Here is a 24,282-nt window from a genome sequence, read left to right as displayed (position 1 = left end):
TAAATTATTATTTTCACTCTCTGGCAATTTGGGACACGGACAGTATAATAAAAATGCCTCCACACTTGTCTAGTAACCTCCCCGCCCGTCCCCAGGATCCCACAGCATGAGCTTTGTGGGTAAAGGAAAACGTCCACAACGAACTCGACCTCAAACAGCACAATTAGCTCAGAACCGCCCCCCGCCCAGATGTTGATATTTTCCTCTCTCGGCCCCGCCCCCGACCACGCGGGGTTCCAGCCACGCCCCCAAGCTGGAGTTACTGGGGCGGACTCGCCGAGCGCTTCAGCCTACCCACAAGGGATTCCCTCTCCAGCCAATCGCGTCTGAACTACGGGACGGCCCCTAACAAAGATGGCGGTGGAGGCCTCGGTGAGGGCAGGCGGATTTAATACCCGAACCCGCGGCGGACGGCGAAGACAGAGGTAGCGGCGCAGCCCCGACCATGGAGGAGGGCAACAGTGCTGGCAGCGGTGGCAGCGACAGCAGCACCAGCGGGAGTGGCGGGGCGCAGCAAAGGGAGCTGGAGCGCATGGCTGAGGTCCTGGTCACCGGAGAGCAGCTACGGTAAGATGAGGGGCAGTGCCGGGGGAGGCTTGAGGTGGCACTGCCAGCCAGTGTCCGTGGCAGTCGCGCGCGCGCGCGCACGCCGTGGCTCGTGGCTAGCGACTCGCGCGGCGCTCCGGGACGCCTGCGGACGCGTCGACCGTCCGCGCCGCGCCCCCGCTTAGCTGCTGCAGCCCGGCGCCCTGAGGACTCCGGACTGGCGCGGGGCTACTGAGGCGGACGCGGGTGGGCGCGCGGTGCTCGCTGCGCCCTCGCCCAGCTGCTGCAGCCCTGCGCCCCGCAGACGCGTTGCTGCCGACCGCGCGCGCCCTCTCTGCCCGGGCACCCGGGAGCTGCCAGGCCTCCCGGCTGACAGCTAGCTCCTCTTCCGCTCAGAGAACGAGAGGAGCGGGTGAAGGGCCCCCCGCCGGCCCCAACCCCAGCCCCTTTACTCCTAGATAAAAGGAGCCAGATCAGATCCCCTTCACTTAAGGTTTTACTTTTGGCTTGCAAGTCTGGCGTCACTCCCCTGAGCCTCAGTATTTTCATCTGTAAAATGGGGCTGATCACGGCAACTTCCTTGAACGGTTGTGGTGGGGGCTAAACTGAGAACATTTCTGAAACACTGTACCTATCACTTAATTGGGACGTACTCATCAGTCATTATTTGGGTCCGCAAGGGGGCGTGGAGGCACCTTGTCCCGCTGCCCTGCTGCCAGCTCCCCCAGCGCGCACATTTTGGGCAGCAGGGTCCATTGGCCCCCGGCTGCTGCAAGAATTGGGACTTGATGTGTGTCACTGCGTCCAGGACAGGCAGTTACCCCCAGATTCGGGCCCCCCTCCCGCCCACTTTATCATTCCCATCCCATCCTGGTCCTTCTTGGATTCATGTTTGAGAATTCTCCTTATGGTATGACCGGTTCCGCAGCTGCCCGTCTTGTGGTCATTAATCAGTTTGCCAGGGGGAAAAACCTCTTGGCTTTACAGTGGTTGAGTCAAAACTTGCATGCCGGCCCCTGTCGCATCGGAACGGTGCGCTTGCCTCTTACTTCTAGTTCTTGGCCTGAATCTCCAGGCTCATTTTGGTTTCTAAAATGCTGTGTTTCAGGACCCGAAGGAGAGAGACTCTTGCAACGACCCCTAAAGGTTTGGTAACCACCCTGCTTGCTGCCCTTAGATTGAGAAAGTAAATTTTGGAGGTCAAAATTAATTGAGCTTAAAGTTACAAGAGGCAAATTGCGCATTTCTATCCCTTGATGATTTTTTAATGTATAGTCAGAATTAAAGGGAATAAAAGCTTCTTTTCCATCAAGAGATTTTCTAACTGAAAAAAATCAAAATAAAGCTTTTCTGATTCACCTTGAAACACTTTAATAATTTATCTGCTCCTCAATTGGGTACGTTTCACTTCCTTTAAAATAATAAACTGCAGGGTGCCTCTGTTTGTACAGAAAGCACTTTCTCCTTCGAGATGCTTAAATACCCCTTCCTTGGTTGGGGAGGTCGCCAGAGCACTTCTCCTCTTCCCAGGCACCCCACTGCACGGCAGCAAGTTTGAGGGGTAGCCTTAGTGTGTCGGTAAGGAGATAGAGGGCTGTCTCACAGTCGGGTGACATAGACCTGGGTTTGAATTTCTGCTCAGCCACTTTGTTGCCAAGAGTTAACATTGTTAAGTTGTTTTGAGGAGGACTTTAAAACCAGAGTGAATCTGGGTTTGCTGCTTACTACTGTGCGACCTTGGACAAGTTACTTAACTAAGAATGATGGGTAATAATGGAGCCTACCTCTGTATCGTGATGAGGATTATTAGATGAGTTAGTGCTTAGATCAGTGCCTGGGATATAGTATGCACCATGCCAGCCTTAGCTATTATAGTTCTGTGACTTTGGACAAGTTAATTCACTTCTCTGAGCCTGTTTCCTCATCTGTAGAAAGGCAACGAAGATAGCAGTTCATAGGGTTGTTGTGAGAGTTTTCCCCTGGGCTTCATGTATTGAAGAGCATTCAACAAATGGTTGTTGGAATTAACGAGTGTTATTGGTCTCTGTGTGTCACCACACATGACTTCCAGCTGAGCAAGATCTAGCAGAAAGGATTGGTTGGTGGTTAAGAACACAGGCTGCCTGGGTTCTTATTTCTGTCTCCACCATTTATTAGTCCTGTGACTTGTGGACAATTTACTTAACTTCTCTGTGCCTCCGTTTTACTTCTCTTGCAGGAATTTTGTGAGGATTAAACGAGGAGATGCTACATGTAAAAGGCTTAGTAAATGTTAGTTACTTAATTTTACTTTGGGAAACTGTCATCGTTGCTTTTTAAAAATCTCTACCATCCTTGCACCATGCTGAGTACAGAGTACATAGTAATTACTCGAATATTTGAATAACTAGTGTATATAATTAAATATACTATTGTAAATACAGATAACGTAATATTCAGAACTTAGGGATTTAAGTGGCCATGTATGCCCCTAGCTTCTTGGTTACCGGAAGAACCTCTCATAAAGGAGTAGGGATGCAGCCCTCCCGGCTGTCACTGTCACAACATGTTTTCACATCCCTAACTGCTTTCTCACTGGCTGATTGTGGGGACTTTGTGATGTCCAGGCATACTGCCTCTAATTGCTATACACACACACTCACTCACACACTCACAGACACACAGACAATTGCTTCTCTCTGCCTTCTCTTTCCTTTCCATTGCTTTCTGGGTCATCAAAGATGAAGTGAATGAAGGTGGTAAGGAAAGGAGACACCAGGATTGGGATTTGAAATACAAAGTTTGGCTTCCAGGTCCAGCTCTGTGAATTTTATTAATTTAATATTTATTTATGGATGTATATATGGATGTATGTATTTATTTTGAACTACTTTTTTTTTTTTTTTTTTTTTTTTGCGGTACGCGGGCCTCTCACTGTTGTGGCCTCTCCCGTTGTGGAGCACAGGCTCCGGATGCGCAGGCCCAGTGGCCATGGCTCACGGGCCCAGCCACTCCGTGGCATGTGGGATCTTCCCAGACTGGGGCACGAACCCATGTCCCCTGCATCGGCAGGCGGACTCTCAACCACTGCACCACCAGGGAAGCCCACTATTTTGAACTACTTTTGCTTGGGCAAGCCAGTTAGCCACTCTGGGCCTCAGCGACTATGCCTGCAGAATGGGAATAATAATATCCTCCCACGTAAGATCTGTGGTGTTGGAGCAAATGGAGTATAACGTGGGAAGAAACTTTGTAAAATAAATCAATAAATCAAGAGTAGTTGTTGCTATGATTATTATAAGCTCCAGATGTGAAATTGGGGGTTGGCTCCGTAATCCTGACACTTTGGTAAGGGCAGCTGGTTGCATAAGGATATGAAATTGAGTAACATTTAAAAACATCTCCTGCTTTCTTCTCCAGCCTGACTGCAGGATCCTTTTCCTAATCTCTTTGTGCTTTCCCTTGTCGTAAAAGATTTTACTTCCTTGCTCAATGTATCTGAGTATTTTTGTATCTTAAAACTGCATTTGGATACCACTTCACATCCCCAGGATGGCTATAATCAAAAAGACAGATAATGAGAACTGTTGGCAAGGATGCGGGGAAATTGGAACCCTTACACACTGCTGGTGGAAAGGTAAAATGATGCAGCCACTTTGGAAATCATTCTGGTATTTCCTCAAAGACTAAACATAGAATTACCATGTGACCCAGCGATTTTACTCCTAAGTATGTATTCAAGAGAAACAAAAACATATGTCTACATAAAAATTTGTACACAAATTTTCACAGCAGCATTTTATGTAATAGCCAAAACCAGGAACAGCTCAAATGCCCACCAACTGATGAATGGGTAAATAATGTGTGGTCTTTTCATACAAGGGAGTATTATTCAGCAATAAAAAGGAATAAAGTACTGATATATGCTACAACATGGATGCACCTTGAAAACATGATACTAAGTGAAAGAAGACAGACACAAAAAGATACGTATTAGGAGGTTGGCCAAAAAGTTCATTCGGGCTCTCCATGTTACGGAAAAACCCGAACAACTTTTTGGCCAACCCAATATGATTCCATTTATATGAAATGTCCAGAATAGGCAAATCTGTGGAGACAGAAAGTGATTGCCAGTGGCAGCGGGGAGGGGGAATGGAGGGTGATTGCTGATGGGTGTAGAGTTTCTTTTGGGGATGATGAAAATGTTCTAAACTTGATTGTGGTGATGATATCATAACTCTGTGGATATGCTGAAAAACCATTGAATTATAGACAGTAAATGGGTGAATTATGTGGTGTGTGAATTATATCAATAAAACTACTACAAAAATGCATTTGGATGACACATTAGAGTGATGAAAGACAAAATATTAAAACTTTAAAAATAAACTTTATGTTTTCTTTTTGGATTGGCCAAAGAATGCGATGATATTTATCATTAACTTGATAACACATTACTGCCACACCAGATGGGACTGATATTTTACATATATCTTTTTATGGTATTATTCTTGATACAGCACAGAGAAAATATACCATAAATAGTCCAGAAAATTGTCTCAGAACATTCCTGATTTGAAGATAATTAACCATATAAAAATCATTCATATTAGTGAGGTTTCATACGATGACTTTTTAAATCATTATTTTTATGTTTTATGTATAAATCTTTTATCTTGAAATTTGTCATGCAATCATAACTGACATTCTAATTACAGCATCCAAAATCCACCTTATGTTTCTTCTATAGATTAATCCCAGAGATACTTAGCAAGAAAGTGGTTTGTAATAGAGCATTTAAATAAAGAAGGCCAATGAATATCACTATTCTCTCTGTGGTAATGGTAGGCATGATAATAATAACAATAATACTTATATGGCATATATTACCTGCCAAAGACTCTTCCAAGTGCTTATATATACTATTAGAAATATATATATATTAATATATATTATCAAAAGCATATATATGCCTTTAAGCTTTATAAGCTACTCTGTGTAGAAGATATACTTGTTAGCCTCATTTTACAGATGGGAAAACTGAGGAATGAAGTATGTAAGCTAACTGGCCATAGAGTTTTCAGCCAGAAAGCGCTAGAGCTGAGAGTTCTTGCTCTTAAGCAAAATGCTAGATTACAATTTAGAGGGTTAAGAAGTGTCAGGGTGGGCTTCCCTGGTGGCGCAGTGGTTGAGAGTCCGCCTGCCGATGCAGGGGACACGGGTTCGTGCCCCGGACCGGGAAGATCCCACATGCCGCGGAGCGACTGGGCCCGTGAGCCATGGCCGCTGAGCCTGCGCATCCGGAGCCTGTGCATCCGGAGCCTGTGCTCCGTAACGGGAGAGGCCACAACAGTGAGAGGCCCGCGTACCGCAAAAGAAAAAAAAAAAAAAAAAAAAGAAGTGTCAGGGTAAGACCAATGTACAACAGAATCATAAGACTATGATATTCTGGTATGAGAACTTTTGCAAACAAGCAAGTAGACAAATGATTTTTCCCTTCTGTCGGGAAAAAGCTAATTAATTTCTAGAAGTGTTTATGTTTTGACAAGATAGAACTTTTAAAGTGGGTCTCCCTTGCCATATGGTTTTGAAAACTTAATTTGAACTCATTCTGAATTTGTAATCATTTTAATGGGAAGATAAATTACAGTTCACTGTTTTGCCAGCTGTGAGGATGGGAGTGGGGTAAGGGGGAGAATTAAGAATGTAATGAGGGATGCTTAATTAAGAGAGAAAACACCTCAAGCTTTTCGGTTATGCTCATCTACCTAGACTAAATATGCTAATTACAACAGTCTTATCCAGTCATTAAAGCTGGGTCCGTAAAAGCAATTTACGAGGCAATGAGTTTTAGGTAAGTTGTAGGAAATTGCAGTTCTTTCAAATTGTTTGATGTATTACCTTTTTGCTACACCAGACTGCCTTTCCAGACTCTTACAGCCTTGCTGTTGCCTTTTTCATAAACACATGTTAAATCAGTATTGAGTTGCTTTTCTGAATTTGCTTTGCCAATGTTAATGCAGTATGCAGATAGAAGGTAAAAATCAGCTTCTGGAACCAAAGGCCAATCTACAATAAAGTAAATATGAGATATGGAATTTAGAGATACAGAACAGAACAAGGAGAAATACAGCTGACCCCTGAACAATGCGCGGGTTACGACACCCACCCTCTGCACAGTTGAAGATCCGAGTATGACCTTATAGTCAGACGTTCTCTGTATCCCTGGTTCCCCATCCACAGATCCAACCAAACATGAAATATGTAGTACTGTAGTATTTATATTGAAAAAATCCAAGTATAAGTGGACCTGAGCAGTTCAAATCCCAGTTGTTCAAGGGTCAACTGTAGTTTGTTTTATTGCACTTTGAACTTAAGGAACTTCAAAATTGGCTTAGAGAATGTCTTAGGGGGCAGCCCCTACTGGTGTCCGTTACTATGGAAGCCTAGCTCTACTAGACATTGTAACCAAAGGGAATAGAGGGAAAGCTACTGCCCAGATGCTGCTACTGAAATGTAGGGATCCAAGCAGGAAGAATATGCTTTTATTCTTCTAATAAGCAGAGAGGATATCCTGGCCTTGGGAAATTACCACCTGTTCAGATGAAAAAGGGAGAACTTTAGGAAATGGCAAATGACTGTATTTGGAGTCAGTGCAGACAAGCCTCGTGTAGAGTGATGAGCTGCCTTTACACCAGAGGCTTTTCTCATATACAGACCCTGTTCCTATGAACATCTTTTCTGCTTCACACATTGGATGTGGGGGCAGCAGGCACAGTCCTGGCACATAGCAAGCTCAGTAAAGACTCCTTTCTCCCGTGGAGAGAGAGACTGGGAAAGTACTTTGTCACTTGCCAAAACCCTCATGCAAATGGAAGACACTTAGTAAGTGCTCAATACATGATTGTGGAATTATTTTACACCTTCATGCACTTATTCTTACGTAAACCTGTTTTTGAAGTGAGTGCAGTGTTAATTGTTTCTGAGTAATATGTTTGTGATTACTTTTCTAAAGGCCAATGCTGATATTTAGGTTCTGGCTTCTGTCGACTTTGGAATCAATAAACCTGAAAATAAGTTATTAAATAAACACACCTCAAATGAAGAGAATGAGAGGTGATGGATGATTGTTCTCCTGTCCTAGAATTTCTAGTATTTATTTGGATCAGGAACTCACGTCCCTTTATTAGGTGGCAGCTCTTAAATTGTTGGTGTCTATGAGTTTAGTGATTAGGAAGAGACAAAGGAAACAATCATCAACCCTCTTTCTACCTAGTAAGTCATCACACTTTTCTCTCTTCCTCATTATCTACCAAGGAGAGATGGGTCCCAGATCTGGGATCCTTGTCCCTGTATTATCAGCTTTAACCAAATTTGGAAGCTTATGTCAGTGACTGTTTTTATGGATTATTAGATGCTGGGGGAACACCAGTGGAGACGGAGTACGGGGAGAGAGCTTAGCGGATCAGACAGCCTGCTTGTAAACAGCTGTTCCCGTGGCAGTACCAGCAGGGGCAACAGGAACTATTTTCATCAGGGCTGGGATGGCCCCAAACTGGAAGAGTTCAGAGAGAACAGGAATATACTCTCATCTGCACAAAGAGTCACCTTTCTGTAGCTTTTCAAATATTTTTAAGGTTGAGTAGGAGAGGCAAGATGGAGAAAGAAAACACACCTGGGAGTGGGGGACAAGATATCCTTTCGTCTGTGCAGTTTTCTGATAACAGCTGTTGCTAGGGTGTGGCAAGAGGGGACAAATGCCAGAGCCTCCAGCTGGGGGAAGCTCATGGCAGCTGCAGAGGAGGTAGATAGCAGCTAGTGTCATCAGAGAAAGGCTCAAATCTTTCCACTTGGAACCTTTAGCTGCTTCTGGTGATTTTCTTGTTGGTGGTGGTATGTGTTTGTTATTTGTTTTAATCCTGATGACACTGTCTCCCTGCAACACTTGTACCTACAGACTTCTGATTCTGATATTTACCCAGAGGTTCCTTTCATTGAAGTAAACTGTGGCTCAGCACCCACTGAGGTCCTGGCCTTATTTTGATCATCCAGCTCTGTGAGGCTCTCCTTTGGGTGGTGAAACTGTTACAGCCCCAGAGAACCGAACCTTGTGCTTTGTGGCAGATCAGGTAGGCTTCAGAAGGACCAGTCCTGGTACAGAGTGCTCAGTGGCTTCTCTGATCATGACTTAAAGTGTGAGAAACAAATAAGATCAGAGTGAACATTCTCTCGTTAAGAGAGGAAGCCTCATTTCATGCTATCCTGCTTTCATTACAGTTAGCTTAGTCCCTGTGCTTTTATTATGTGTGAAGTTGGCCATTTTCTAACAAGTTATAAAATTCTGGAGGAATACACTGTGAGTGGTGTGTCCACAAAACAAACAAACAAACAAACAAAAAAAAAACAAGGGTGATTGGGAGGCGGTTAGTGTAGAGATATATAACGAGGTACTGGTTTAAGAACAACCAGTGTATAAATGTGCAAATTTACAAAAAGGATGTGTTAAGAAAGGATTGTTTTTTTCCATCTTAAAAAAGGATTTAGCACATTTTCTGTTGAGGATCCTGGGTTAGTTTTCTGTTTAAAATGCAATTCTTGGGCTTCCCTGGTGGCGCAGTGGTTGAGAGTCCGCCTGCCGATGCGGGGGACATGGGTTCGTGCCCCGGTCCGGGAAGATCCCACATGCCGTGGAGCTGTTGGGACCGTGAGCCATGGTCGCTGAGCCTGCACGTCCAGAGCCTGTGCTCTGCAACGGGAGAGGCCACAACAGTGAGAGGCCCACGTACAGAAAAAAAAAAAAAAAAAAAAGATGCAATTCTTTTTATATGGTTTGCACACTATTTTCAGGCACATATACTGAGTCCAGTAAAGCGTGAACTTTTGGATTGTAGAAGGGTTACGATTTTTCTCTAAATCCGAAGCTGTTCTAAAATAAGTTTATTAAAGAGTAAAACAATAAATGAAGTACACACATACACAACACAGATACAACAGATGAAGTGATAAAAAGATAACTATTAATACATTTTTAAAAATTTGCTCATTACTGGTCTGTACCAAATAGCATGACTTATTTGTGGTTTCTAAGGTTTTCTTGAAATAACCAGAGATCACAGATGAAGTTGCTGAAAAGGATCACATGTTGATTATATTGGATTGAAAGTACAGGCCTGAAGAGTGTCTAGACTGGAATCAGAATGCCTCGGCTTAAACCCTGATTCTGTTATTTACCAGCTGGATGACCTTGGGTTAGTTATTTCATGAATCTGTGTCTTAGTTTCTTAGTCTGTAAAGTGGTGATGAAAAGAGACTTCAGTAAATTGGTCTTAGAATGATATGTTGATATTTGTATAGCACTTAGAACTATGCCAGGCAGTTAATGTTATAAGTGTTTATTAATAAATAAATATTGGGGAAAAAAGAATTTACTTTATTAATGACTGTTTTGTAGACTCTGATAGTCAAACCTAACAGTGGGTATAACCTGTCCTCATGAGAGAGGATGAATAGACCTTAGTTGCCATGATAAAGTACACTTATCCTACTACCATACTTACAAGGGCCAAAAGTTATCACAGAGTATTTAAGGACATTCAAATATAAGGAACAAGAGTGAACTAGAGCTTTTTCCTCCAACATTTTATTACGAAAGATTTCAAACATACAGAAAAGTGTAAAGAATTCTACAGTGAATGCCCTTTTCTCCACCGCTTGGATTCCACAATTAACATTCCACCGTGCTTGCTTTAGCACGTGATACAAGATACTGATTATAGTTCTCTGTGCTATACAGTAGGTCCTTAACTATCTATTTTATATATAGTAGTGTGTATCTGTTAATTCCAAATTCCTAATTTATCGGTCTTCCCCCCCTTCCCCTTTGGTAACCATGTTTTTTTCTATGTCTGAGTCTATTTCTGTTTTGTAAGTAAGTTTGTTTGTATCATTTTTTTAGATTCTATGTATAAGTGATATCATACGTTATTTGTCTTTCTCTGTCTGACTGACCTCACGTACTATGATATTCTCTAGGACCATTCATGTTGCTACAAGGTTCTTTTTTTTTTAAGAGATAAAACTTATGTATAATGAAATGCACCATTTGATGAGTACTGACTAAGACATATATCTGTGAAACCCAAACCCCTATCTGGATATCTTGGAATGTTTTGGCTGCAAGAAACAGAAAATCGACTCAAACAATGTATTCACTCCCGTAACTGGAAATCCAGGAGATATGAATAACCAACTGATACCATGTGCATACATAATTATATTTCTTCTGAAATAATACTGTATCCTTAGAATTATGATACTCTGCTATAGAATTGTCATCTATGGAGTCCTTACCTCCCTTTCCTTTCCAGGACTCAGCAGAAGTGTTGCAAAGCTGAAGGAAAGGTTGGATTTTACCTTTTTTTTTTTTTTTTTTTTTTTGCGCTACGCGGGCCTCTCACTGTTGTGGCCGCTCCCATTGTGGAGCACAGGCTCCGGACGCGCAGGCTCAGCGGCCATGGCTCACGGGCCCAGCTGCTCCACGGCATGTGGGATCTTCCCAGACTGGGGCACGAACCCGTGTCCCCTGCATCGGCAGGTGGACTCTCAACCACTGCACCACCAGGGAAGCCCCTGGATTTTACTTTTTGAAGCCAAAACCTGTTTCAACAGCAGCATGAAGGGCTCTGCTGTCCTGCCATATCCAGGCAGGAGTCCTCTCAGTGCCTCATCACTAGTTTTATGAATAATTTCCAAAGTCCATCTAGATGACAGACACTGGGTTAGGTGCTGGGGACAAGAGGAGGACCTTCATTTTCCAGACTTCCCTCTGTCATCACTTGTATCTCTTAGTTTCAAGCACGCTTTTGGCCTACTGTGGGTCAGAAACTTTATTTTCACTTTTATGGTTTAAGATTTCCAAATCGTGAAATAAACCAAGTGCAAAATAATAAAAAGGCTATTAATCTTAAGATAACACTTCTGGACTTGCTTAAGGCAAGAGTCCTTTGTTCCATTTGTATTTGTCCTGAAGCAAAATTAATTTCATGAAGGGGTGGATACCTTAGGGGAGTGGAATCTACAAGGATGCCAGGGTGGGAAAGGGCAAGTAACGTATATTACATGAATTTCATGCCTCGTATATCTTTGCATAATAAATTTGTTTTAAAATATGGATACATAATAAAATAATTTAATAAATTCATATGTTAATGATGCAGTATAATTCAGTAAGTATAAAAATTGAGAGAAATGGAAAAGAAATTATTGAAAATCTAAGGACGGGGGAGTGTCGAAGATGCATTTATGGCAGAGAAGGACACTTAGGAATGGAAGCCATGCATCTAGCACAGGGGAGATCAGTGACTCAGAAATTCCTGCAGGGCAAGAGGGATCAATGACAAAAGAAAGACATAGGCCAGAGACCTAGGACATGAGTCTGAGAGATGATAAACAGCTTATATCATGGGAAACCTGGCCAGAAGCGGGTCTTCAGGTTCTGGGTTGCCCTGAATATGTTACTCTTCTCTAACAAGCATGGGGCAGTAGTTTGGTACAGTACAAAGATCTTCTCATAACTTGTAGGGAAATTTGGTACAAAAGAGTGAGAGATGATGATAATCATTGTAGAGGAGGGTGATCAGGGTTTGTGTTTTTATATGTGGATTGTAAAGTGAAGGACAGTTGGACGGTTCAGGCATTTACTAAACAATAATAATAACAAAATGTCAGGTCCTGTTCTGTGAGCTTGCATGTATATTTTATTGAATTCTGATAATAATTCTGTCATCCCTATTTTTAAATGGAAGAAGCTAAGGCATGAGCAGTTTGACCAGTCACATAAGTAGTAAGTATGGGAGCTTAATTTTGAATCCAGGCCTCTCAGAATTCCTACTAGGTGCAGACAACTATGGAAACAACTCTGTAAACTAGCAAGCAGTAAGGCCCTTCCTTCTTGCCTTCAGGTCACAGCCTAAGCCAGGTAGAGAGGGGGAAAAAGACATATGCATTTAAATAATATATGGCGGCAGTATATAAAGGGCGACATGTAGAGTGGTTTAAACAATAAAGGGGATTTCTTGGCTTATGTAATGTTAAATTTCAGAGATATGTAGACTTCACATGAGGTTTGATCAGGATTCCAGGTCTATTTCTCTTAACTTCTCTTGATTCTACCTTTCTCTGTGCATTAACTTTGCCTTCATGAAGACTTCTTTTGCAGTCATATGATGGCCACTAGCACCAGTCAGACTGAAAAGAGAGGACTGGCTGCCATCAGCCATCTACAGCAGTCTTGAGCTTTCATGTTTTTGGATCATCTTGACTTACAGACTCACAAGATACTAAAGCAGAGCAGAGTCCTTCGCTGGTTGTCCTAGGCTTACCCATCTGCAATATTGTGGCAAAAAGGCTGGTATTACCCTGACTGCCTTAAGTCAAGCAGCAGCCCCCCGCCTCCTCCTTAGAGGCACAGGTAGGATCATAGCTGCTATACTCTGGTGAAGGGTTCATTGGGTGTTGCAGAGATAAGCCCAGTGTCCTCCACAAATGATAATTTGGGCTCAATGATGAGAAACCAGTGGGAAAAAAATTGTACAGGGTACGGTGTAATTAAGGCCAAATTTTAGGAGAAATAACTTAAAGTTGCAGGGGGGGAGCTTATACAGAGAAGAAGAAAGTGCTCACAGAAAAGCCACAGAGAAGATACAATGTGGGAGAGGTTAGGAGACATTGGCATACATCCTGGACCCTACTGCTTTCAAAGTAATTTTCCCTGTAAACTTCCCCATCATGATGGTCACCTGTTCATCACCCATATGCTCCCTCCCTCCCCTTTCACCCCTCACTACCCTTTGAAATGGAAGAGATGCCTCTGGTGTTCAGGGTTTGCTCAGTAATAGAAGTAAAATAGAACTCTCAACAGATGACTAAAATGGCAGGTGGCTCAGGTTCAAATTGCAAAGAATGATTTTTGCATCACTTGGGTTTTGATGTCTTTCCAAGTAACACCTCCACCCAGAAAGACTCCCAGCCAAAGCTGTATAAAAGTTATCTCTTTGTTTAAGCAGGCTGCTTTAGGAATCATTAAGATGCAGACTTTCTGAGGAAGTTGCAAAATGTTCTTCACTTACATAACTCAACTAAGAAAGGTCTTTCAGGTCATGTGTTTTAATATATTTTGTCAATGTTTTCCCTCCCTTCTCCAGAAATTGGAAATAGGAGCTACCTTCGATGATCAAGAAGGCAGATTTTTCACTACTGTTAGTAAGATTTAAGCTTATATCTCATTGCACCATTGCATTGACTTTACAATGGCAGCTTTGGCACTGATTTTGTACCGCATCTTACCATAAAGATAACGAATAGGAATAAATCCAAATTTATTCTTATGATTTTATTCTTGGAGAATACTGCATGAATTTAGCCTTTTATTCTTCAAAATGGGCGGTGTGTGTACAAATGCAATAAACCTTTTGTCCTCAAGTCCTGACAAGAAACTGTGATATAAAATTGTGACTTTTTCTTATGCCTGTGTTGGCTACAAAAGAGAGAAGCTCCAGTTAAACCCATTGAGAAGCATCCATGAAAGCTGAGAAGCTGGGCTTGGAGCCAATGCATTTGTCTACATGTTCAACATTTGCTGACTTGGCAGTAATCGGGGCTTTAAGCCAAGAAGAGCAGAGTCTGATTATTCAGGACTTTATCATAATTTACAATTATGATACCTCAAGTGGAGGTGCAGTGGTTAGGGCCAGGAATTCCTTAGAAACCACAATTCCAATGCATCAGGGTTTGTCAGGCCATTTTGTTTAACAAGGGACAAAACCAGTTGATTATTTAAAAGCTTAATGAACCAGAGGGAATCTCTTCAGTTGTCTTCCTGCAGCTCCACTTTGGGTGGTTATTTTGCTGCTAGATAATTTCATTTCTGAAAGGGGAACACAGAGAAGGAGAGGAAGTTGGTTTGGCTATTTGTCAGCAGTTCTGAAAGAATGTTTATTCAGGGAGGAGTATGAAGCCTGTGAGAATTGGGGGATTATCTGGACATTTTCAGTCCTTTGATGTTGTGCCTACCCAACTAATGCTCCTCAGCTGACCTTCTAGCCTCTGCCAGAGAAAACTTCTAGTGGCCAGGACTCAGTCACTTCTTTTTGAGCGTCTACATGTATGGGTGGTGAGGGGATAGGCCACCCTTAGCACTGCAATCATAATTATGGAATCTAATATACATTTGGGGAAATCATGGTAGTCCTTATTGGTGGCTTATGCGAAAAAAAATTTTTTTACTGAAATGTAGCCTGGCATTCCTTAAAAGAACACCCATCTATAATAAAATATGACAATTTGTTTTACTTTGTAGTCAAAAATGTTCTTCTTGATGGAGCATAGCAGTAGATACTAAATTATATTGCTTGGGGAATTCTGGGAGATAGGCCTTCATGGAGATTATAGTACAATAGGTAACAAAGAAAAAACACTTATTGAAAACTATTTGGTAGTCTATTCAGAGACGTGTTCAAAGGTTAAATCTGAGATACTCAGTGTGTCACTTAAAACTGCATTTACTGGAATGCAGATATTTCAGTATTTCACCATAAGGCCTTGAGAATCGTATCTTATCTGTGTGACCTGCACCACCTCCCATACGAGAAGGATTGTTCAAGCGAAGTATGTGTTTTCACAGGGCAGATGTTTTCTTCTCTAAGAGCCCCTGCAACCAGTTTGATGATTCTCCTGGAAGAGGGTCAAGGTGATTGCAGGCCTGACTCCTTTAGCCCTTTAGACTTAGGAATGGGAGGTGTCAGCAAAAGGTAGCACCTTCTAAAAGGGAAGTCCAGCTCCCATTGCTGAACTTATTCTAGTGACTTAAAAGAATGGGTGCAGGTTTCCCTGGTGGTGCAGAGAGTCCGCCTGCCGATGCAGGGGACACGGGTTCATGCCCCGGTCCAGGAGGATCCCACATGCCGCGGAGCAGCTGGGCCTGTGAGCCATGGCCGCTGAGCCTGTGCGTCTGGAGCCTGTGCTCTGAAACGGGAGAGGCCGCAGCGGTGAGAGGCCCACGTACCGCAAAAAGAATGGGTGCTTCTCTGGTTTTGGGCCTTCCAGTGCCTTGTACAGACCTACATCAGGGCACCTACAACCCTTTCCATTTTTGTCCTTCTTGTGTAGTGAGGGAGGGTGAAGGTGAATATCATGGTTTATGGTGTGGATTAAAGAACATATTTACTGGGGACCCATCAACGCAAAGGGTCAGCAAGAGGGGATATGTGGTCCTCCATTCTCTCATTATTCCACAGAGTTGGGCATAAGCATGAAGCTGCCTGACATACAGTGTGTTTCTGTTCCATGGGAGGGACCCTGACCCCCGGCTACACAACCTTCCTACAATGCAAGCATGAGCATGGCCTTATCTCTGGGTTACAAATAATGTGAACTCAGGCGCCTAAGTGTCTGAGCTGGGAAATGCCAGACGCATCAGCACCTGGAGACCTCCGGGGCTTGTTCGAAGTTACAGCCCCTCCTGCTGGGGAAAGGCGGCCACCAATCCTAGGGGAAGCTGGGTTTGGGTGCAGCCCCTCCTGCTGGGGAAAGACCAGGCTTCCAGTCCCAGCCAGCTCGCTGCCTGTGAAGTCAAGCTGGGCCTCTAAGGTCACAAATCTTGCTGTGTCCCCCCACCCCGGCAGATGGCAGGTCTGTGCACTCTCCGAGGCAAGGTATGGCACCTTACTCATTCTTAGGTCCAGAACTTCTGTGTCTAAAATCCAGGAAGAGGCATACCGTATTTCAACGCTACAAGTGCATTTTGACTTACTCTGAAGTTTTGAAATGAGGACTTTAAACTTTACCTTATTTTATAAATGAGGGTATTTAGTTCAAAGGTCAAACTAGGTTATGTCTTTTAACCTCTGGCCTTGTTTTTAATAGCTTAACACCACGCTTCCTTCTGCCAAGATAGATGGATAAATCATCCCTTGGCAGTAGGTTCTAAGTTTTATAGCTATGTAATTTGTTGCGATATTCACTGGATTGGTGTTACTCTGATTTTCTTTTAGCCTTCTCAGTAAATAATAATAATTATAATAAACAGTATTTATTTATAATAAACTTGGCACACTTACTGTATGCCAAGTAGCGTGATAAGTATTTTACATGAATTGTACCATTTAATCCTTGAGTGGGTATCATTAGTCCCATTTTAGAGATGGGCACACAAAGTCTTAGAGAAATTAAGAAACTTGTCCAGGGTCACAAGACCAGCAAATAGAAGAGCTGGGCCTTGCAGCTTCACAGTGTCCTGCACAAGTCATGCTCTTAGCGTGTACACATTGAGCATACAGCTGTGCTCAGCTCTAAGCCATTGGAGCCTGGAGGTCAGAAGCAAAGAACTCCCCAACTACTATGGACATGGAGCCTGGACTCTTGTCTCTGAGTATTTATTCTGTGTTGGGCAAAAAGTAAACTTACATATATGAAAAAGATGAATAGCACCATTAATATATTTAAAAACTTATTAAGAGTTATTTAAAAGCTACAAAAACTTGGGTTAGTTGTGTGACTAATAGGCTATTTACACTGCTACGTATGGCTGATTACCAGGAAGCATACTGATGTGCGTGTATATATGCAGAGTGTCAGATTAACTTGTGTGTTTTACTTGAAGATAATAGTAAATACTATTCACCTATGGATTAACTAAATTAGAAGTTCTGGAATGTGAGTCCAGCGGGTCATATTTTAGGTTCTAGAAGGAAACATTTATTGCCGCTTCTCAGCAACATGAAAGATGCATATCCTCAGACTTATGTTTTGCATGTGAGGAATAGATTAGTCAGTAGGATCTCATGCAAGGAACATTAAAAAACGTTCCAGGGCTTCCCTGGTGGCGCAGTGGTTGAGAGTCCGCCTGCCGATGCAGGGGACACGGGTTCGTGTCCCGGTCCAGGAAGACCCCACATGCCGCGGAGCGGCTGGGCCCATGAGCCATGGCTGCTGAGCCTGTGCATGCGGAGCCTGTGCTTCACAACGGGAGAGGCCACAGCAGTGAGAGGCCCGCGTACCGCAAAAAAAAAAAAGTTCCAAATATTATTTTGGAGCTTTTCAAGGTATTGCTCAGTTTTCGTTTAGAGCTAGAATAAATTTTTAACTTAGTTAACTGTAGATCCGTAAAATAGACTCTAATATAGAGCTTTTGACTCATTGTCCTCAAAGGGTGTACATTGAAATAGCCAAATAAGGTGAAATAGCCAAATAAGCACTGGGCATTTAGTTCAAGATCCTCTTGTTTCCTTTGTAGGAATGCGTAAGGCAATCATTTTATGATTATAATTGAATTTTTCACACCAAGTCTTTAGATTTGCAGGAAAATAAGTCCTGTAGTCTAGGTGTTGATTTTAGGATTAGAAGAATGCAGAACTCTCAGGGTTGGGGAATTTTGGATTCAAAACAGAATAAGTATAAAAATTTTCTAAGATATCAGGATGTTTGGGCATAATGCTAGAATTTTCAAGTATCCTGAGAGAAAAAAGTAAAGACTTTACTTAATTAGCCATATAGAATCTTAAACCATTTGTTTTCTAATTATTTTTCCCCAGCATGCATGCCTGATACCTGTTGCGCTGACAGAAGGTGACATTAAGAATGTATACTTAAGTGTAGACTCATGTTCTCTGTGCAGTGTTGCCAAAGCCCATATTCCTTTTGGTGAAAACCATGTCAAGACTACATGTTGCTGTTTTAACCAGATGTGAAATGCTGACTTTATTTTCTCCCATCTTCGTTTTTCCTTCACCCAAAACCCTCTGTCAGCCACTATAGATATCAAAATAGTGTTGTAGGTATAAGGTCACATTTATTCTTTAATTTTTCCTTTTCCTGTGATTTAATGCTTTCTTCATTTTGTCCCACGTTGAGTAGCTGCTTGTGCGTGTGTATGTTTCCAGGCTTCTTCACATCACTAGACAAGAAATTACACTAAAAATTACAGTTATTACTTAGCTGGTTTGCACTTTAACCACTTACAACTCTTCTCACCCCTGTTAATTCTTACTCTTGGCCTCAGGACCTAATCTAGGAACTGAATAAAGAAGGAATTACCTGCTCTTTTCATTCATTTCCATATCTCCTGTTAGTGGGAATAGTTGTCTATCAGTTGGGTAAGAAGGCATGCACACATTCATTTAGACACTCAATATAAGCTTATAGAAGTTAATGCTTGAAATCTGTGCAGAAATCTGTATATATTTAAATTGTTAGTCAAGAATCTCAGTTCAATAAAGTATCTTCTTTCAGAGACAAGTCTTTTGTTGTCAGCAATTGGAATGGGTTTTGCTTTGTAAAACCTTTAAAAAAAATCACAACTCTGTTATGAAACCACAGCAGTTTGTACTCCCTGAATCACTATATAGCTCAGAGAAATTTGCTAGCCTATTTCAAGATCTTGCAGTCTCCATCTTCTAGAAGGTCTTAAGACCTTCCCTGGCGGTCCACTGGTTAAGACTCTGTGCTTCCACTGCAGGGGGCGCAGGTTCGATCCCTGGTCAGGGAACTGAGATCCGGCATGCTGGGCAATACGGCCAAAAAAAAAGTCACCAGGAAATTTCTTGCCTATCTAATTAGAAATCCGTCTAGCAGCCCCCCGTGCTTCCTTAGTGAGAGTCTTAAGCATATTCTCAGAGGAACACAGTTCCTGCAGTTTCTAAGCTTGCTTCTTCAGCCTTCTCTCAAATTTGTAAGAGCCTCTATATCCTTTCAGTAAAATCCCCTTTTGCTTAAGCTAGCCAGAATTAGTTTCGGTTTCTCATAACCATCACTGACACAGAAATTAGTACCAGGAATGAGACATATGAATACTACGTGACAAAAATCACAGATACTTATTACACTCATTTTTTTAACCTTTTCTTTTTTCTTTCTTTATTTTTTTTTGTGCTAAAAGCAAAGAGTCAGGGATATTTATATAAAATATTGTCTGTTACAAAGTGTAAACAAAGACTAATTCTGCTTGGGATAGAATAATCATCTTACGATCCCTCACATTTGTATGAGCTTTACTACATAAAAGTGTTTGACTTGTAACCACATTTGTTATATAGAGGGCTGAATGTTGTTCTATTTTTGTAACTCTTGTGGCATCTCCACTGTTCTAGGAATAGGGTAGAATATAAATAAATGCTTGTTGATTGATCCTTTATGGAAAGTTTTCAAGTCATGAAATTTCATTCTTCTTTTTCCTCCTTAACAAATAGGCACACTGAGGTTTTAGGAATTGAACTTCTCTATGCTTTAGAGTTGACGTTGGGTGTAAGAAGCAGAGTGTCCATGGACAAGGACCCTTAGGCCATTCTATCGTGAGCCAGTTAACATTTTTTGATCTCTTTATATTTTTAGTCTGTCACTTCAGTGTGCTGTTAAAATTGCTAAATATTTAGGTACAAACATAAAAATCCCACTTTAGAGTCAGCTGATTATGCAGTTGCAGGTAAGATGACACACAAACATCTTAATATTTTTAGCTTTCACGGAGACTATTAGAAAGATACGATAATTACAGCCTCGTGGATCCACAGAACCTATTAGTTCATGGCTCAGATACCTTCAGAAAAAACGGGTGGAGGTCATACTGGGAGCCTTTGGTCTGTAAAATCACAGAACACTTGCTGGGTGAGATGAATATATTCAAAAATTCCATAATAACAATTCTATAACAGTTTATCTTTGTTTTGTGATGAATATTTGTGATACCAGTTACAAACACCAACTAACATTTAAACAGCATCTTTTATTTTCGAAAGAGATTTTATATGTATCATTCTATTGATTCTTAACATTCTGTTGATCCTTAGCCTGTGAGCTAAGAGGAATCAGTGGTTCTTTTTTTTATTTAATTGAAGTGTAGTTGATTTATGATGTTGTGTTAGTTTCAGGTGTGTAGGAACAGTGATTCAGATACATACACACACACACACATATGCATATATTTATTCCTCTTCAGATTCTTTTCCCTTATAGCTTGTTATAAACTGTTGAGTATAGTTCCCTGTGCTATACAGCAGGCCCTTGTTGGTTATCCTGAGTGATTATTCTGATTGAGGGGAAGTGCTTTCCTGAAGTTCTGTCATACTTGGGTACATGGAATAAAAATTTGCTAAGTGACAAAAATAAATGCAGCTCAGAGAGATTAAGTGACTTGGCCAAGGACACACAGTTACTAAGTGATGGGGGCAGAACTCAGATTTAAGATTTTTGATTCCAAATCCCACATTCAGCTTTGTAGTGCTGATGCCCCAACAAGGGCAACTGAAGTTGTGTTCCGTGGTAAGAGGTAAGATAAAGAAATATGTTTGAAATCTTAGAATGCATATCTCTTAAATTGAACAGGGATTATTTTACAGCTAATAGTAAGTTCTGTGGTTCTGATGCGTGCGAATGGAATTTAAAAAAATCAATTGGAGAGCTAGTCTTGAGGGCCATGCTGCTTTGGAGTTCACACTGAATCATCACATTTCAGGGTTATTAGACATGAAAGAAGCTTTACGTGTTAGAGACAAGGAAAGTGAAGTTACAAAAATGCATGCTCCGTGAAGGTAGAGTCAATATATATCTTGTTTACTTATTACTTACAGCTTCCGATGGATACTAGATGTTCAATTAATGTTTGTTGACTGGGCAAGGTCCAGAAAACTAACGTAGTTGCTCTAAGTCACACCTTAGTGAAGGTCTTCCCAAAGGATCGATCATAACATGGTTGATTGACATACCATCTCCATGTCATCAGCATAATCAAGTGGTTGAACTTTAGGCTGTTGGGACCTTAGTGATAATCTATCGAATCCAGCCTTTTAAATGACTCTTGATTGGCCATCTGACTTGCTACCAGAGTACGGATGGAACTGACCATCTTGGTTCCTCTCTACCTGTACTTTCATTATGTCAACTCTGAAGTATTTATGAGGAATCAAGATGATCTCCTTCTCTGGAGACCAAGTGGCCCCAAGGCAGTTAGGTCGTTAGTGTATGTAGAGCTGAGGCAGAACATGAGCCTTGTGACGCAGTCCTGAGTTCCTTTCCTCTCAGTCGCACAGGCATCTCTGCCAGACTGTTCCGTCTGAACTCAGCATCTCTCTGCATTTCTGATTTGTTCTTCCCAGCTTTAGCAGTACTTAGTCTCTGCCTTTAATTCAGGATTGAAACTGGCCAGCCCTCACTGGTAAATTTTAAATGCATCACTTTCTCATAGCCCATCTCTAAATTTTCTACTTCACTAGGGAGTCAGGGGTTGTAGTTTAATACCTTGGGTATAAACACACTTCCTCACCTCCACACAATTAAAAGGAAAAAAAATTGTTTTCTTGTGTTTGTTGTTCGTTTTCTTTTCTTTCTTTTCTTTTTTTTTTTTTTTTTGGCTGTGCAGCATGCGGGATATCAGTTCCCCAATCAGGGATCGGACCCCGCACCCCCTACAGTGGAAGCGCAGAGTCCTAACCACCGGACCACCGGGGAAGTCCCAAAAAAGAAAAAAAAAAGTGAATAAATTTCTCGTACACATAGTGAGAGTCCCTTACGTGACAAGCACCAGGGCTAGCCTTTGAGAACAAAAGGTAAACCACAGGACCCCTGTCCTCAAGGAACTCACAGACCAGAGATTCCAGCTAGTTAGTGCCAGAGAGAGAAATGTGGACAATTACAATGCAGCATGATAATTTCTGTGGTAGAGGGATGTCCAAGGTACAACGGGAGCCGCGGGTAGAATGGCTCTGCCTCTGAAGGCCTTCCCGAGCAAGTGACAGCTGAGCTGGGTTTTGCAGGAGTTTACTCAGGAAGGAGAACAGTAAGAGGAGGAGGTGCTTTTTAGACAGTGAAAATAGCAAGAAGAAAGACTTGAATATGTGAAATGTCATAGCGTGTTCAGGGAAGTCCACATAGTCCTGCAGTGCATTGGTTTTCAAATGCCTTGCTTGCCCATCCATGTCTGTGCAAACACTTTGAGCGTAGATTCCCCCAGTATAAGCATATTACCTGTTATACACAGGTAATACTGTACTGACGCATTGTGTATATCATAAGCACACTCACAAAGTAGAAAGTTAAAAGATCCCTTTAGGGACTTCCCTGGAGGTCCAGTGGTTAGGACTCCGTGCTTCCACTGCCGAGGACGTGAATTAAGATCCAGTATGCCACCTGGCGTGGCCAAAACAAACAAACAAAAGTCTCTTTAAAGGCGAGATAAAAGAAATATAGACATTCTGATATTTTCTAGCCACACCCCAAAGGATGGTCTTAGGTTCCTCCTTTGTAAGCCACTGTCTAGACCCTCAGCTCCACGAGGGAGGCCAGGTCTGTCAGATTCACTGCAGTTTCTCCCATGTCTAGCACTGTTTCTTGCATTACTAGGCATCCAGCAAGTATTTGTTGGATTGAGTTGATTTTTCAGTATTGCTGGAGAGTAAGCCTAAAGTGATGAGCTGATAGGACAAATGCTCCCCGGCTTTACTGAAGGAAGACCTTTGTGGATTTTCCCAAGACCCGAAGCAGAACACCAGCGCTTTGAGTTCAAGCTCTGACTCCCACTGTTTATCTTAGGGAGGGCAAGACCCTCACAGCATTTCTCTGTGTCTCATGAGGGCATTTGCGCTGTTCAGCAGGGGGCAATAATGTTCCTGCAGATCATGTGGCGCTTATGGTGAGTGACTAATAAAAGTGATATTGTGAAGCACTTGGCACTGATGAAAGACCTATCAAAATGGTAAATAGCCCTTGTATAAGCGGCAGAGAAAAGGAGGGCCATTCTTCCTCCCACCATGGCTCTTATGGATAATGATAGCAACATCAAAAGCATATTTTTCTGTTTGACTTGTGAGAATAAGGGTCTATGATGTTCTAGCCACAGAACTGTCTTTTTCACATGGCAACAAACAAAACAGAAGGTCTCTCACAGGCCTTGCAATTGTTAGATGAATATAAACAAGACTTAAGGCAGTGTATGTGAACTTTTTAAAAAGCACAGTTAACATTTTATTATAGATTAGTTAAGATTACAGGGTGGGGGAGGGATACATTAGGAGTTTGGGATTAGCAGATACAAACTACTGTATATAAAATAGATGAACAACAAGGTCCTGCTGTATAGCACAGGCAACTATATTCAATATCCTGTAATAAACCATAATGGAAAAGAATATGAAAAAGAATGGGTATATATATGTATAACTGAATCACTTCGTTGTACACCAGAAACTAACACAACATTGTAAATCAACTATACTGGCGGAGATCACCTTCCTCCCCACGGATACACCAGAAATACAGCTACACGTGGAACAACTCCTACAGAACACCTACTGAACGCTGGCAGAAGACCCCAGACCTCCCAAAAGGCAAGAAACTCCCCACATACCTGGGTAGGGCAAAGCGGAGAGATCCGCACACAGAGGATCGGTGCCGAGCGGCACTCACCAGCCCGAAAGGCTTGTCTGCTCGCCCGCCGGGGCGTGCAGCGCTGGAAGCTGAGGCTCGGGCTTCGGTCAGAGCGCAGGGAGAGGACTGGGGCTGGCGGCGAGAACTCAGCCTGAAGGGGGCTAATGTGCCACAGCTAGCCGGGAGGGAGTCCGGGAAAACTCTGGAGCTGCCGAAGAGGCAAGAGACTTTTTCTTCCCTCTTGGTTTCCTGGTGCGCGAGGAGAGGGGATTAAGAGCGCTGCTTAAAGGGGCTCCACGGACGGGCGCGAGTCGCGACTGAAAGCGCGGAGCCCAGTGACAGGCGTGG

The 24,282-nt window shown here is 42.4% G+C and overlaps 1 protein-coding gene across 2 annotated transcripts in view; it reads left to right on the top strand.

The window, feature by feature from the left end:
• The first annotated feature begins 348 nt into the window (after positions 1 to 348).
• The window catches only part of DEPTOR (DEP domain containing MTOR interacting protein), a 209,123-nt gene continuing 185,189 nt past the window's right edge, over positions 349 to 24,282 (top strand). For both annotated transcript variants that reach the window (XM_082601043.1, XM_082601042.1), the window contains exon 1: positions 349 to 567. In XM_082601043.1, coding sequence (XP_082457169.1) covers positions 446 to 567 — 122 coding nt within the window. In that variant the 5' untranslated portion in view covers positions 349 to 445. The remainder of the gene's footprint in view (positions 568 to 24,282) is intronic.

The sequence above is a fragment of the Mesoplodon mirus genome (genome assembly GCF_964341445.2).
Source record: "Mesoplodon mirus genome assembly, chromosome: 16".
Taxonomy (NCBI): domain Eukaryota; kingdom Metazoa; phylum Chordata; class Mammalia; order Artiodactyla; family Ziphiidae; genus Mesoplodon; species Mesoplodon mirus.
Note: the sequence above shows the minus strand (reverse complement) of the source record. Positions and strands in the feature narration are given on the sequence as shown.